Source organism: Rosa rugosa, chromosome 2 (genome assembly GCF_958449725.1).
Source record: "Rosa rugosa chromosome 2, drRosRugo1.1, whole genome shotgun sequence".
Taxonomy (NCBI): Eukaryota; Viridiplantae; Streptophyta; class Magnoliopsida; order Rosales; family Rosaceae; genus Rosa; species Rosa rugosa.
The window spans coordinates 42,809,105-42,825,352 of record NC_084821.1 but is presented as its reverse complement, the minus strand read 5'-3'; the positions used below and the strand labels follow the sequence as shown (position 1 = coordinate 42,825,352).

Sequence of the window (16,248 nt, the reverse complement as noted above, 5' to 3'; positions counted from 1 at the left end):
CTCCAGCAGTAAGATCGATTTAGATTCTTTAGCTTTGATGATCTCTAAACCATTTGCATTAGCATTTATAACTGAAATGGCTTTCTGTAGAAATCTATACATTTGGAGCGCTTGCTAACATCAGGAGATTGCTTTTCCTTTACAAAACTGCCTTTTACATTATCATTCATAAGAAATACTCTCTAATCTGTGTAGATTACATGATCAACTAACCTCCTATTCATTCTGAACCTCCTAAAAAAACAATAATAGGGAGCAAAAGTTCAATGACAGCTGAAGCGAGACCAAAAACACAATTTCCAGATCCAATTGGATTGCTCGTTCTCAAATGCATTAGATTCTCCTTCTATTGTCCACCCTTGCTTTCTTGGATTTATGACCTTCTAGCAGATGCTCGGTACTTGATTGAATCTAAAAGAGAGAAGAGAATGAAATTATAAATCTATTACAAGCTTGTAGAAGATTCAGAGAAAAAACAAAAAAAATTCATGCCATTGAGGTGCTTACCTTATCGAGCTTTTCCCTGACCATCTGGACAGTTTGATTCATGGATGGGGAAGCAAAATATTCCTTCAATGAATTACAAAAGGATCATGTTAGCCATATGCAATTCACAGGCAACTTCAGCATTCAAGTATTTCAAACTTTGGTACAATTTTTAATACTTTGAACCATATCCCATCCAAAACAGATCTTTTAATACATTGACTAGCAACCTATTGAAAATAAATCCATGGTTTGGCTTCATTCCAACGGTCACCCTGGGAATGGCGTCCTATTGCAAACTACCCATAGCAATCACAGGTTACTTTATTGTTGCTACAAAGCTGCTATGCTAAATTGCGCTAGAAGTGGAAGAGTGTTATAAGCATGAGACTTGTTAACATCTGAGAGCAATAACAAACCTTCTCAGAGGAAACTCTTGTAATGGGAGGATTATTAACTTGCGAAGTAAGTTGTGATTGTCCATAGTCCCTAAACAGAAAGGAAAGGCAATCAGTCAAGCTATATAAAAGATGTTCTGTTGAGATGAAACTGAAATCCTAACATGCTTTGTACATACCTTGGGCTACAGTTTACACGTTGGGAATCACTGTAAGTCTGGGACGGGGTTGCATCGAACGAAACCTCGGTTAAAGCACCTGACTTGTTAACTCTGGACCCTTTAGAACCACAAGCTGATATCATAAATAAATCATATGTGTCAGATATGTATTAAGTTCTATTCGCACCAATTTGGTTATAACACATAAGAGCCTCTGTCACCATACACAGAACTTACGGTTCAATCGTGCTAGAACTTCTCTTCTCCTGCCTTCCAGTTTGTCCTTTGTGTCGGCAAGGCTCTCAAACTGAGGAGCATAAGAAACCCCCAGTCGATTTCCAAGGAAAACATACTCGTCTAACTTCCTCTTTGCAAACCTAAAATGTACAAAACCATTAGTCTGGTCCTTGGCCCTATTTTAATTTCTTCACAAGTCGTATGATATTCACCTGGCGTTGCTGACAAGACGAAACTTTATCCAGTAAACATCAGTGAATTGCTCACAATCTTCTGCATCCATTGGTTTACACCTGAACATGGCAAATGACGATTGATACAATAGCATCAGACAAAATAGTTTGCTAGCAACAAATAAAATCTTAACAACGAAAAGACAGTAAATTACTCCTCTACATCTCCATAGGATGAGAACAGCGTCAACAGCTCATCACCGCATCCCAAAGATGGAACATTCCTCACTATCAAATACCTGCCACAAATAATTATATCAATAAGACGTTTATAACAAATTTATACAAACTGGAACAGAAAAAAAAAAAAAAAAACACCAATAGAGACCTTGATTCGTCACAGACTGTGTAAACACGAACAGCAGGAGGTTCATCTTTGTATCGAGGCATTTGTTTACCACCAAAACCGAGGAATAATCACCAATTACTCAGCTATGATTGAAAATGGAAAAGCCAGCAGTAGTTACTGTTCCTTTGCACGATATTATTGGCCCTGCTCTTCAAACAGAACAAAATATAGTATTACGTCCATAAGAAAGCAAACACCCAGGAAAGAAAAGAATCCTTTCACGAAACATAGGGGCAAATACATTTTTAGATCAGCTTTAATTCAACATTTGACACTAGAAAGTACTAATCATGTGGGTAGGAAACCATCTACTTTCCTCTGTCTGAAATGAAGAAGGCTGGTTTTTCTTGCACAAGGCAACACCTCTAATTCTAAAATACCAAGCAATGACAGAAAGATGAAACTGTCCTTCTGACAAAATTCATTTCAGCATGTTTCTGACCAAGCTCAGTTTTGGGTGACACTCTACTCAGATTTAGACATTCCATCAGATATATCATAGTTTGCATTTCCTACATTTTGAAGCCAACATACATAGCTCACTCCTCTTTCATATTCTTACTTTCCAACTCTATGAGGAAATTTCACAAACACATTATTATAGGCAAAGCTGTAATAACTCCATACAAACCTCCCACACCTAAAGTTTCAAACACAGCCAGCCAATTTACCATAAATAAAATAAATAAAAAACTCCGTCACAGCAATCGGTATCCAATTGAACCCAAATCACACTCTTTCATGCAAATAAATCGAAATTTCAGAACAAAATCAAATTAACCAAACGAAAGAAGAGAAACTCACCACTATAACTCTCTATAGCATTCGCATAATCGCCTGAAACCAATACTAATCCCTTTGGTTTGCAGCTCAAGAAACGGAATCGATTGAGGAGTAATAGAGCTACCGCCGATTTTAACCTCTTTTTTTTTTTTTTTTTTTTCAATTAAGGTCCAGGACGGTTTGTTCTAATTACGAAATGACAAGAATGCCCCTCATTAGCATTTGACAAAGCGTTCGCGCTCTACGATCGTTTATTCCGTTAGGGTTTTCCTCTAGACCTCGAGCTCAGCTCAGCTTTCTGCATATCCCATGGCCGCCGCCGCCGACGGTGGGGAAGTCAGTGCAATTCTCCGCGACCTCGAAAGCTTGAAGGCGAGTAAGAGCGAAATCGAGCTCCGAATCTCGGCCCTCGAAGCTCGCCTGCAAGAGATTAACCTTCAGCAGCAGAACGGTGCCGTTTCGAATGGCTCTTGTGCTCCTCTGCCGTCGTCCGTTGATTCCGGCTACGGTCACGATTTGTCGCCTCAGATGATTTACCGCTACAGTCGCCAGCTCTTGCTTCCCTCTTTCGGAGTCCAAGGTCTGTTTCTGCGCCCTTTCAAGTTATGAAGTTATTAACCTTTTATATAGAATTGGATTAACTTCTAAAAGTAATTAATAAGAACTAATTATTTTTTGAAAAACGAAGAAGGATTTGATGCATTGTAATGCATTCAATGATTGATGAACTTTTGATCTCATATAATTTCTGAAACGTAGTGTAATTCTTTATTTTTTATTTCTGAAATGAGGGCATTTCTAATTGAAATTTCATATTCTAATTGGTTTAGCTCAGTCGAAGCTCCTAAAGTCATCGATTTTGGTGGTTGGAGCTGGAGGGTTGGGCTCGCCGGCTCTGCTATATCTTGCAGCTTGTGGTGTTGGTAAGATTCCCAAACTTATTTGGTATGATTATTGCATTAATCGTTTTTCCAATACTGGCGGAACTAAGATTGAATCCTTCTGGTATTAGGCCACTTGGGGATTATTGATCATGATGTGGTTGAGCTCAACAATATGCACAGGCAGGTATAAGTTGGAGAATATGCTTTTTCACTGTTATTCTTCATATCGATGTTATGTTATGGTTTCTGAGCTAGCAATGGTGATCGGTGGAACTCAGTAAAATGATTACTACTGCGTCATGGATTTCATAGTGTTTTGTAATGCTGTGTTTGTGGAAGCATGTGTATATGTTCATTCACTTTGGATTAATTTTCATTGGTTTTCTCTCGATTCAGATTATCCACACTGAAAGATTTATTGGTCAGCCCAAAGTGAGATCTGCTGCGGCTGCTTGTCGATCGTACGTCTTTTGTTTTGGACTTATGATTATATGCTTAGAATCTGGTGTTACATCAGAGCGCATTGCAAATAATAAATTAACTTTGCTGCAAAATTTCTTGACACCTTTTCTGTTTTAATGTCATTTTATTGCTTCTTTTTAATATGAATTTGTCCCGTTATGAATATGATCAATTACTCTTCTCGCTTTGTGGCGTAGGATTAACTCCACTATCCAGGTTGTGGAATACCAAGAACCATTACGCACATCCAATGCTTTGGAAATCATGAGCAAGTATCCTTGAAATTTTGCATTTGTATTTTGTGTTGTTTTCCCTTTACTGCAATTTGGAAATATAGCTTTAAAATCTTAAAATTTCTTTTGATTCCCAATTGCTGAAACACTAAATTATCCTTGACTATCGATGTGTTAAAGATATGATATAATAGTGGATGCCACGGACAATGCTCCTAGCCGTTACATGATAAGCGATTGCTGTGTGGTGCTAGGGAAGGTAATTTGGCCCTTATGATGACCTTGCAAAGTCTCTTTGAGTTTACACCTTTTTTTTACTATTTGGTTACTAATCAGTGGGTAATGAAGAAATCCATTGTAGAGTATAGACGAGTTCATTGCACACGATGGATAATGAAGAAACCAGTTGTCTACTGTAGAGTTTAAAGTTACACAGAGGGGTGCAGATTATGGTCCCCAAGAGAAACAACCCATAATTACGCATTTTTTGATTAATAGAAGCACAACAAGGAAAAAAAAAAGCAAAAGAAAAATAATAACCAATGTGCATCTGAAATAGCGGTTGATATCTGAACTTCTCCCGTATACTTATTGTCTTTGTGAAAGAACAGTTTAGGCTAATAGTGAAAATAACCAATGTGCATCTGAAATAGCGATTGAAATCTGAACTCCTCCCTTATACTTCCTTATTAATTGTTTAAACTAATAGTGAATTTGTTTGAATTTGCAACTTCAAAACGTGGATGCTCAATTGTGCCTCGTGTATTTGTGTAAATTATAAATCAAGCTGCACGTGTTATGTTAGGATCTGGAAAGAAAATCTTTTTGTACCATTATGTGTCTTTTCATCTTCTCCACTGAACTTAATTGTTCCTATGTTTATTCTTGCAGCCTCTTGTATCTGGTGCTGCACTCGGATTCGAAGGGCAGGTACATTGTGCAGAAAATTTGATAACTTGTCCCTTCTTAAAGCATAAGATTTTTTTTAATATTTGATTCTAGTACAGTTTGTATTTTCATCATTGTATTATGTCGTAAGATTGCTATTACTTACTTTTTTGCATTTGTTGTATGTAGCTCACGGTGTACAATTACAATGGTGGTCCATGCTATCGATGCCTATTTCCAACTCCTCCACCTACAACAGCATGTCAAAGGTGTTCTGATAGTGGTGTACTAGGTGTGGGTAAGTTGATAAAATTATCATCATTCAAATAACCATTGAATATAAATAGCTGCATCATTTTCCCAGTTGAATGCAGTACAGAGATAAGCATACAAGTTTGATCATAGTAGTTGAGTTGTGGAAATTTTTTTACATAAATAGGGGTTTCTTTACCATTTAATTATTGCTTTTTTTTAATTTTTAATTTCTATATTCCTCGCCTGCGAACCAATCCCTATTTCTAACTTTCTAGTTTACTATTTTCAGTTCCAGGTATCATTGGTTGTCTCCAAGCCCTAGAAGCTATTAAGATTGCAGGTGAAGTTGGTGAACCGCTCTCAGGACGGATGCTTTTACTTGATTCATTGTCGGGACGGATTCGAATTGTATGTTTCATTTTGAAACTAAGGAAATTCAATTTCTAATTGGTAGACTCAAGTTTACTTTTGATATTATGAATAATGTCTTAAAATGCAAATTACTGAAGTCAGAGTGCTTTGGGTAGATGTATCCAGTTTAACTTTCTCTCTCTTTTAAATGATCCCAGTCTGTTATATAATTAGTGTTTTGGTTACACAACCAGGGATAGCCATCCCCCAAATACCTTTCCACCTTTAGGGATCATTTTGTAATGCATCCTTTAGGACTTCGATTACTTGCAGAAACGTGTGGCATCTCCTTATGTTTTCTGCATGAAAAGTTAACTTGACAGTTGACTTGCCACGTTAATCATGTGGCCTTTTTCTTTAGATATTTAGCTCAGAAATGTTGCCTGGCATTTGCAGGTTAAGATCCGAGGAAGGTCCTTGCAATGCGTAGCTTGTGGTGAAAATACAACATTCTCTAAGCAGCAATTTCGGGAATTCGATTATGAAAACTTCACTCAGTCTCCACTAACTCCGGTACATATCATCTCCTATTGATACATATAAAGATTAGTTGACATTTCAATGCTACTGTCTTTTCTCATGTCAATCTGGCTTTCTAATGACACATGCAGTCACCTTTGAAGTTAAACCTACTTCAGGCAGACTCCAGAATAAATACTAAAGAGTACAAGGAGAAAATTGATGACGGGGAAGCACATGTTTTGATTGATGTTCGTCCAGAACACCACTTCAAGATCGTTTCTCTGCCCAATTCGTTAAACATTCCACTCCCAAGTTTGGAGGCTCGGTTACCTGAAATCTCTCTAGCTTTAAAGGAAAAGGAAGAGAATAGAGGTATTAATTCCGAACTATATGTAGTCTGTAGAAGGGGTAATGATTCTCAGAGGGCTGTTCAGAGTCTCCACAAGCTGGGTTTCACCTCAGCCAGAGACATCATTGGGGGGCTGGAGGCCTGGGCTCGTGATGTGGATCCAAACTTTCCTACTTATTAGCAAGATTAGGTTCTGACATTGTGTACTGTATACTATTTTTGGGCTGTGTTTTCATTACTTGGGATTTACAATCTATTTGTATGGAGTATTTGTAACACGCGTGCAAATTTACAATACTCAGAAGAAACAGAATCAATATATTCAGAGGGGATTATTATGTTGGAGCACGTGTAACCCTTTTCAGCCAAGGAAAGCCAATTTACCATTCGTGGATGTATTGCACTATTCCCTCTCTTTTTTTCTTTTTTTTTTTCTTTTTTAAAAGAAAAAAATTAAAAAGACTACAAAAGTCTGAAACAAAAAAAAAAAAACTAAACAACTAAAGCCTCCAGGGCATCCATAATTAAACCTATCAGATAAAGCAGCAGCAGCTGTGGCATTGGGGAGATCACGGCTCCAACATGACTTGTACCAAGGTTGTGACCCATTTTTACCAAGGATGTAAGTAGGAATCTCTAAAAAATTATTTAAAACAAAAATTCTGGTCGAGTAATTGGCTTCTCTAAAAATGTGGTTAACTTGATATCTTCAAAACATGTTGCAAGCTTCCTAATGTCACTAATGATTGACTTGAGCCTCCAAGGAATAGAAAACTTACCAGTGATGCACTTTATAAGGGTTCTAGAGTCACCTTCTACTTGAACTTTTTTTATATTCTTTTGTAAGGCTTGACAAAGACCATCACGAAGAGCAAGACTTTCAGCGAGTAAGACATTGGTAGTCCCCAAATTTTTTAGCCCACCATTAAGGAAGTATCATTAGTCTCTAATTATAAAACCGACAACAACTTTATTGTTACAGATAAGAGCAACTCCAACAGCTTCCCTATAATTTCTGTATAATAGGGAAGCAAAAGTCAAAACTTTAGCATATTTTTCTTCTCCAACTCCAACAGATTCCCTATTTTACAACCATCTCTAAAATCTCTATATTCTTCCTTAAAATTTTAGAGATTGCTGTAAATATAGGGAATTTGGTTTTCTCTTTCCTCATTTTCCCTAAAATAGGGATAGTTATAGGGAATCTGTTGGAGCAAAAAAGACTCATTTTTCCCTAAAGTAGAGAAAAATTAAAATATGGGGAAGCTGTTGGAGTTGCTCTAACAGAGCCATCAAAGTTAAGTTTGACCACTTGAGAGCTTTATGAATCCCATTTAATGCTTGAGCTTGATTAGAAGAGCTTTTGGTAGCCGTACCGAAGGCTTATCAACACTTAAAGGCCAGAATTTCATTTCATGGTATTCCTATTCTGAATTAGGGGCCATAGTAACTCAATTTGCATGGATTAGAACTGTGTTACGGCCTGTAACTCACATCAAGAGACCTAAAGATTGAGAAATTAGACAACTAAGCTCACCATAAACATAATCAAGCCAGCTATATAATGAACCATGCTTGTATACCCCAAGGATACGAAATCGAGGGTTCTAGCTCTAAAATCTAAGGATGTCATCCCCTAAATTTTAAGCTAGAAATATTAAAACACATACCCAAGAGTTGACAATTCTTAAGCATACAATGTAATCGATTCTTACATATTACAAGCATATCACCAAGAAATAAATTACGAATATACACAGTCACATTGTTAAAATTTGGAAACGAAGTTGATAAAAATTTAAAAACTTGCTATATTGTTTTCTGCATTATGCTTTTACAGAATTCTTTATAAATTTTATAAATACACATTATTTATTTTTATCAAAAGATTTTTATTGGTTGGCTTGTTATTACTTTCTCTAGTTGGTGATACCATGAGACAAATCATATGCATGTTTTTTTTTCTTGGTAATTCCTTCAATTAACCTTAACTATATCCATTAAGACATCTTAGTGAGAATACCAACTTTTTTTTTTTGGGTGGGGGCTGGAGACCTCTGCAAGGCATATGGTTATGCCCTTTGTCTATAACAATATTGATACTGACTACATTATAGAGATATCCTTCAACCAAAAGTGGATTCAATTTTGTCGGTGCAAGCTAGCACTACGTTAGAAGGCAGCATTTCAAATATTGTTACTTACATACATCACTTAGAAATTGATCAATAGCATTAGTGAATTGATAAAGGCATGCAGCAAACTAACTAGCTAGTTAATAAACTTACATGCCTTAGTAATAAAAGACTAAAGAAAAAAAATTTCATAGCACAAAACATACGCATATATAGCAGAAATGTTGTTACAAAAACATTCTTGAGAGCAATACTATCTTTTCTCCCTTAGTGCTTTGTGGTCTCTATGCATGGGAATTGCTCGAACCAAGACTGTAGATTGAGAATTTGACCAAAATTGGAAAATTAAGACTTAAAAGAAAGAAATTTCAACATGATATGCAAGCAAATAAGTCCGATTGTTCTAGTCCATTGGGGGTGGAGGACAAAGGAAAGGAGGCCGAGACCGAGGTTGAGCATACCCACACATTCCATAGGTGCAAAGTACCCCAAAAGGACACCTATTCCCACATCTTCCACAATTGAAAATGCTGATATTTGTATTCACGCAAAAACCACGGCAACATTGCCATCCAAAAGGGCATCTATATCCACAAAACCTGCAATTGTTCACGTCTGAGCTCACGTCCACACATTGGTTTCGACAACACCGCCATCGGCGAGGAAACTCCCGTGGCCGACGACATGTCCATGGCCTGTTCCGGCATCCCGGTTCCCGTGGTCTAGGCCATTCCACGATTTTCTTCAAAAATGGCGACATAGGTGAACTGCCATCGATATTTTGTAGCACTACCGAAGAAATATTATCCCCTTCTGCTATCACAACTAGGGTTAGGGATAGTAGAAGTACTGAAATGACAATCTCTACCTTGGCGAGCAGCATTGTTTTAAGATGCATGCACAAGATGAAGATAGAGGAGGGCATTGATGCCGATATATATGTAAGTAACCAAAAAGCTGGGAGATCGTTTCGATTTGATTGTTTAATTCCTTGTTCATGCTTTTCTTGCATGGGTTTATGGCTGTGGATGGTGGTGTTGGTGTGGAGAGACAAACAATTACATGTTGATAAACGAGTTTTTCATTACTTGGGAGGGGCTTTGAATCCCTTTGATTGTAAATTTGTAACTTTTATGAAATCCAAGTGATTAGAGAAGGACAAACGGCGTGAGTAAATATGGTAAACCTGAAGGCCATCAATGGATATTGAACGTACGTATAATATATTTTTGCATATTTTTCGGTCCAAAATATAATGGGTATGAAGGATAATGCTATGGGGCATTAATTAAGGCCTAAAATTGGTGGCGTTAATTGTATGTAGCATTATCAAATTATGCACGTATCATTATCATTTGTCACTTCAAAAATTTTGTCACCTATTAATAAAAATTATTGCATGCTAATATCTTCACATTTAATGTCTTGAAAATTTTATTTAAGTCATAATTCATATATACGTTTTGTAATTTTCTCTATTTTCTAAACAGAAATGTTCCATGGTCCCAAATTTCAGAAAAAAATCTCAATAAATTTGATAATCTATGGATTTCACAATAAAGATATCATTTTTGGAAAAATTTCTCACTAAGGACAAATTTTTTTATCGAGAGTGGATGAAATTTTTACTAACCCACACTAAATCCAAAACCCTAAACACTATTGACCCACAATTTTATATCCAGTAAAACCCAAAAGCCTAAACTCCAAAAACTATTACACTTTACCAATAACTTTCATTAAAGTGCTAAACAATCTATATGAGGTTAGGCAAGTGTTGTTGTTGGTCAATAAAGCGCTTAGGGTTTAGAGTTTAGATTTTTATGCATGGGGCTTACAGTTTAGGGTTTTAGAGTGAGAGTCAATAACACATGTTTGGGATTTAGGATTTTATTGGGGCCAGTAAATTGTTTATTGAGAGTCAATAAAATGTTTATTAGGGCTCACTAATGTGTTTGGGGTTTAGAGGGTTTATTGTGGGTTAGCCACATGTTTGAGATTTATGGTTTAGGGTTTATTGTGGGCATCTTCACCTAACCATAAATCCAAAACGGAGGACTAACCAAGGTTAGACCACCTTGGTTGGTGTCGATTTATAATTTTAATATGAAACCCTAATCATGATTTTTTTTTTTTTTTTTGTAAAGGGGTTTGGACCCCAGCCTAACTGGGAGGCTCAGCCCCACGCCCGTTATTATTATTATTATTAATTAAAAGATAATTATTGTCACGCCCCGAATTTTAAATACAATTAAAATCCGAAACATGAATTATACAACTTAATAGAATAAACGTCCTGAATTTTTTTCTCACAAACAACCACACTTCACACCTCTCAATATTACAATAAATCAAATCCTCAAGTTAATTATTACAACACACTCTCACCAAATCAAATTGTATGGCTCAATGAGCTTAACTCACCTCACTATTACAAATGCTGTAAAACTATAACAAATACTCTAACCCGCTCGATCACCGCCCTGATTCTCCTGACCTGCAGGATTACCCGCTACACCGTTTGAATAGTGTACCGGGATTGCAACAATACAAACCCGGTAAGCTTTTTGCAAAGCTCGTATGAGTAAATGAAAGGATTGCACGATTTAAAGTAACCAAATCAACTCATGCATAAATTTAACTCAAGTATTTTCTTTGCATAATAATTGAAGTGTACAATGTCACTTCAAGCATCAATCAACTCACATCTCAACATGACTACTCAAAAACAAACAACTGTTTACTCAATATATACTCACAGGCTTATGATTTATTTATATAAATCATCCCATGCAGTATATTATACTTACAGGCTTATGATTAATTAGATTAATCACCCCATTCAGTATATCATACTTACAGGCTTATGATTAATTATATTAATCACCCCATTCAGTATGTCATGTCATACCCAAGGGCATATGATAACTCGTTTATCCCCCAAGCAGTATGATGGCAGACAGACTAGAGCTCTAACTGTATCGTAAAGTGTCACCTGGGCCAAGGTTCACCTTACGAATGACTGCTTTTCTCAATTCACTCGACTCCTCATTTAATTCATCTCAACGACTCAACTATCGCACTTTACTCAATTACCCATTATCATAGACAACACAACATCTAAGATAAATCACATATTCCAAGGGTAATGCTCAAAATATAACTCAGTAAATCACACCATCCAATATATATTCCACGTAAATATATATATACGTAGTCACCCACACAAGAGTGACCACTAATACCAACTATAGTTCACATGCAATAAAATCTAGAAATTCATTTTTATAGTTTAAATACATTTTACTTACCTATGGACCGTAGTCGATCAAGTCCATATAATTTAAAACAAATATTTATTTTCGTAAAACAATTTCCACAATTTCTCAATTAAATAAAATCACCGAATTTCGGTTCGTGAATGAACCATGTGCGATTTACTCACCTCGATATTCCCGCTGCGTCTTCAATTCAACACAATACACACCGAAATCGTTCACCCAAGGGAGACCGTCAATCACCTAATCACACATGACCTTAACTTAGCCAATAGCTCAAAAACATACTCAAACGACAATCCAACGGTCGGATCGAAATTAAATGATGATCCAACGGTCGGATCCTCACGGATCGCCTTTAGGATCACCCCCCAAAAATCATCACGAAGATCCAACGGTCAGATCTTCCTGAATCGTCCTTACTAACATCTTCACAAATTTATACAAAAATCCGACGGACGGATTCTCACGAATCGCCTCCCTAATCACCGTTTTGCATTTATACGAAGATCCAACGGTCGGATCTTCGCCCATGACCACACAAAGCCACTGGGACAGTCATAAGATCATCGTATCAAAACTACAAGTCCATCTGACGGTCCTAACTTCACATATCACAAATCTAACGATCGAAATCGATCGAAACTTAAAAATTCATAACTTCATCATACGATATCCAAAAATTATGAATTATATATGCAAACGATCGTATCGACACGTAGAACACAAAAATGGACAGAAACTGTCCTTGGGGTGTCCGGAGGTCGCCGGAAACCACCATCACAGTGGCGGCACAGCCACCCATCCGAAGTCAAAATTAGACAAAACTCCCAACATCAAAGTCCTTCAACTCAACTCCAATTTCACTTTTCATAACTACACCAAAGTCAGATTATAAGCCAAAAAGTAGAATTTTACCTCGCAAGTTTTGAAACCCGAAGAACCCTAGTTTCCCAATCTTCAAAATTCGATCACCCCGGATCAAATCGCTGCAAGCCTTCTTGGGGATAGCTTCTACTTCCTCTGGGCTAGAAAAGCCCTCAAAGAACTCGAGCTATAGTGGCCGGAGCTGGGAGAACCAAGGTGGCGAAGGAAGACGATTTCCAGCTCGGCTGTGCGGCTTCTCGGTCTTCTAGCGGCCACCACGATGGTTATCTCAAGTCGATGTCTTCTGGAAAGTTGTAGAAAACTTCACGGTGAGAAAAATTGCTTTTGGAATCAGGTCGATCGGAGGCCTGTAGAGGAAGATATGGCCAGACAAAGTAGAGCCCAGAAAAAGTGGGGAAGAGCGATTTCGTCTCCGACGAGGCTCTCTTCTCGACCTTGTAGAGCCTCATACAGCTCGTATTTCACTTCGATTTCTTCTACAAACTCGTAAAGGGGGTCGAGACCAGAAAAACCCACTTTGTTTCACATCAATCGGTGACCGGATGAGGAAGAACGAAGGTGACGAAGGGAGGGGGTCGCGGCTGGGCTCGGGAGAGAAATGGGGAGAAATTTCTGGAGTTCCAGAAATTCTGTCCTCATTTGCAATATTCGGATTTTTTTTTTCATATTTATAGAAAATCCCAATTTTCAAATATTCGTAACTTATTCATACGAACTCCGAATATTACGTTCCATATGTCCACGAACTCGTATCGACGCGCTCTACAACTTTCATGAAGGAAGTTTTCCCAATTTCCCAATGTATAAAAAGTCAACTCCTTTGACCCCCCTAAAACGTTCAGTTTTCAAAATAAAATCGCTCGAACTAATTCCACACTCCTCTAAGCTTCGTACTCGTGTCCACGACCACGAAATCATTTCCAAAACGTCATCGGAAATTAACTTGAATTTTTCAGGTATTACAATCCACCCTCCTTAAAGAAATTTCGTCCCGAAATTTAAGCGCAAGTTAATTGCTCTCGATTACGGTTAACCTAACCATCGAATCTCCATCCTTTCCAAAGCTGTAGTAATCTACAAAGCCACAGCCCTTTGTATAAAAATACATTCCTAAGGCCACAAATTCTTTCATCACAAAAGTAAACTCACACAAAATCACCACATGGATCCTCACATAGATCTTCACATAGATCATCTCATAGATCATCACATAGATCTTCACATAGATCATCATCCTGTACTGGCATACAAGCACAGTAAACATTCTCACAAAGCGTTTCGCTACTCAATTAGCATCACGGTAAATCTCTATAGTAAAACTTAAGCATGCACTATTCTACACAACAATAGAGATGCATCACTCAAAACAAATCATCCCCAAAAGCATGCCAATAAAATCTGACACCCAGTGATGATGACTTGGGCTTGCTCAATCCTTGGGCTAAGCATTAGGGCTGGCCAATTGGGCCGAAGAAACCGAACCATCCACATTTCGAACCGGCCCGAACCAATTTGGGTTTAACATTTGGGCCTACCATTTGGGCCGAACAATTGGGCTTAACATTTGGGCCTACCATTCGGGCCGAACAATTGGGCTTACTATTTGTGCCTACCAATCGGCCGAACAATTGGGCTTACTATTTGGGCCTACAAATCGGCCGAACCAAACGCATTTTGAATAGGCCCAACCAAATTTGGGCTTACTATTCGGGCCTACTATTCGGCCCACAACTTTTTAGCTCGGCTACGGTATGAAATTGTACATACCGTATATACGTATACATACCGTACAGACCGTATATACGTATGCATACCATACAACTGTATATACTTATGCATACCGTACAGACCGTATATACGTATGTATACCGTACATACCGTATATACGTCCGTATATCAAGCATATACGAGATCCAAAAATATTTGTAAGAGGTAAGGTTCGAACTCCCGACCTCGAACACGAAGGTTTTGCTCCCAACCACTGAAGCAAGAGCTGCCTTCATTAATATATGCTCACGTGTTATATTTATTATGTCATAAGTGACATAAATAAAATAACGGGGAAGGCAAGGTTCGAAACCTCAACCTGCCGCACGAAACCTTTGTCCCCCAACCACTGGAGCACAAGCTGTGCTTAATATAATGTGTACAAATGTTATACTTATTATGTCATAAGCGAACATAATAAAAATAAACGAGAGGCAAGGTTCGAACCTCTGACCTCTTGTACAAGAGCCTTGCTCTTCAACCACTAGAGCACCAGCTGCTCTCGTTACTATCCATGCAACTTCTTTCATTTATTCTATCATAAGCGATAGAATAACAACAAACTGTCGGTACACTCCACGTGCCACGACACGTCTCTTCCGTGATTTACGGAAAGCAAATCACTTTCTGCTAAAGCTGTCTGCCACAGCGTCTCGAGGTTCGGCCTGTCCCCTTACACGCTCAACACGCGCCAACAGCTTTTCCGGGTTTCGGGGCGACTTTAATCCAACGCGTGGATTCAAATTCTGAGATCGTTCATCCAACGGTGGAGATCTGCTCACCTTGTTCTATAAATAGGTGCATTCTGGAGACGCGACTGTTCACTCCAAAGGAAAAGAAATTTTCTTCCGAGCTCAAGCCTTTCTCTCTCAACTCTTCAGCCTTTCTCTTCTCAAATCCCCAGTTTTTCACTCTCAGATCTTCAATCTTTTCCTCCAAATCTTCAATCCTTCTTTCTCAGATCTTTTCTTCCATTTGAAGATTCGATCTCATCTTTCCTCTGAGAATCTCAGATCTCCAATCACCAGTTCAACAACTCCAATCCTTCTAACAAAATCTCCCTCAAACACTAAACCATGTATTCCTCGATTTTCACATCCTCTCACTCCATGACCCAAGAGCCACGAACTCTGCAACTAATGGAGCTCCAAACCCCGCAACAAATGGAACCACAACAACAGCAACCAACAGAGGAGGGAGGAAACACCCAAGCAGCTGGAAGTAGTGCCAACATGGATTTCTGGCGAAGCCGTACCAGGTGGATTCCTACTCCAGAACAAATAAGAATCCTCAAGGATCTTTACTACGTCAAGGGATTTAAGTGCCCAACTGCAGAGCACATTCACGAGATCTGCCTCCAGCTGAACCAGTATGGACATGTTGAGGGTAAGAACATTTACTTTTGGTTCCAGAACGTCAGGGCTCGAGAGAAGCAGATGAATAGGTGTAATCAGGCTGCTCCAGTGCCCATGGGAACTAGTTCTCTTGGTACTGGTGGATCCATTGATCTCAATTTTGGGTCCACTGGTTCTACTGGTGCTGGTGGATCCATCGACATCAATTTTGGGCCAGCTGGTGGATCCATTGAC

At 38.3% G+C, this 16,248-nt stretch overlaps 2 protein-coding genes and 1 long non-coding RNA gene across 4 annotated transcripts; 1 reads left to right on the top strand and 2 right to left on the bottom strand.

The window, feature by feature from the left end:
- Positions 1-115: 115 nt before the first annotated feature.
- Positions 116-2,804, bottom strand: LOC133734119 (uncharacterized). 2 transcript variants are annotated; one of them, XM_062161757.1, is made up of 9 exons: positions 2,669-2,804; positions 1,844-2,008; positions 1,671-1,754; positions 1,495-1,575; positions 1,283-1,422; positions 1,064-1,178; positions 906-975; positions 508-570; positions 116-411 (listed from the first exon to the last, which is right to left on the bottom strand). In XM_062161757.1, exons 2-9 carry the CDS (start codon positions 1,903-1,905, stop codon positions 334-336), a joined length of 693 nt encoding a protein of 230 aa, XP_062017741.1. In that variant the 5' UTR covers positions 1,906-2,008; positions 2,669-2,804; the 3' UTR covers positions 116-333. The 2 variants fall into 2 exon arrangements, with proteins under 2 accessions (XP_062017741.1, XP_062017742.1); XM_062161758.1 differs by having other exon boundaries at positions 1,844-2,013; positions 2,669-2,788.
- Positions 2,805-2,891: 87 nt separating this feature from the next.
- LOC133734118 (adenylyltransferase and sulfurtransferase MOCS3) lies at positions 2,892-6,960 on the top strand. Its single transcript, XM_062161756.1, has 11 exons — positions 2,892-3,227; positions 3,478-3,570; positions 3,660-3,715; positions 3,928-3,992; positions 4,191-4,265; positions 4,407-4,485; positions 5,118-5,156; positions 5,304-5,412; positions 5,659-5,777; positions 6,177-6,293; positions 6,392-6,960. Exons 1-11 carry the CDS (start codon positions 2,957-2,959, stop codon positions 6,770-6,772), a joined length of 1,404 nt encoding a protein of 467 aa, XP_062017740.1. The 5' UTR covers positions 2,892-2,956; the 3' UTR covers positions 6,773-6,960.
- A 4,278-nt stretch (positions 6,961-11,238) lies between these two features.
- On the bottom strand, positions 11,239-13,625 carry LOC133734443 (uncharacterized). Its single transcript, XR_009858293.1, has 2 exons — positions 12,923-13,625; positions 11,239-12,247 (listed from the first exon to the last, which is right to left on the bottom strand). It is a non-coding gene; the product is annotated as an uncharacterized LOC133734443 (long non-coding RNA).
- Between the last annotated feature and the right edge of the window lie 2,623 nt (positions 13,626-16,248).

Excerpts from the sequence above, each read along its gene's own strand:
- LOC133734118 (XM_062161756.1), top strand. The coding sequence starts at position 2,957 with ATGGCCGCCGCCGCCGACGGTGGGGAAGTCAGTGCAATTCTCCGCGAC. Across the intron at positions 3,993-4,190 it reads GCTGCGGCTGCTTGTCGATC|GATTAACTCCACTATCCAGG; the intron begins GTACGTCTTTTG and ends TTTGTGGCGTAG. Across the intron at positions 5,413-5,658 it reads TAGTGGTGTACTAGGTGTGG|TTCCAGGTATCATTGGTTGT; the intron begins GTAAGTTGATAA and ends TACTATTTTCAG.
- LOC133734119 (XM_062161757.1), bottom strand. The coding sequence starts at position 1,905 with ATGCCTCGATACAAAGATGAACCTCCTGCTGTTCGTGTTTACACAGTC. Across the intron at positions 1,576-1,670 it reads TCCTATGGAGATGTAGAGGA|GTGTAAACCAATGGATGCAG; the intron begins GTAATTTACTGT and ends TGCCATGTTCAG. Across the intron at positions 976-1,063 it reads CGTGTAAACTGTAGCCCAAG|GGACTATGGACAATCACAAC; the intron begins GTATGTACAAAG and ends CTTTCTGTTTAG.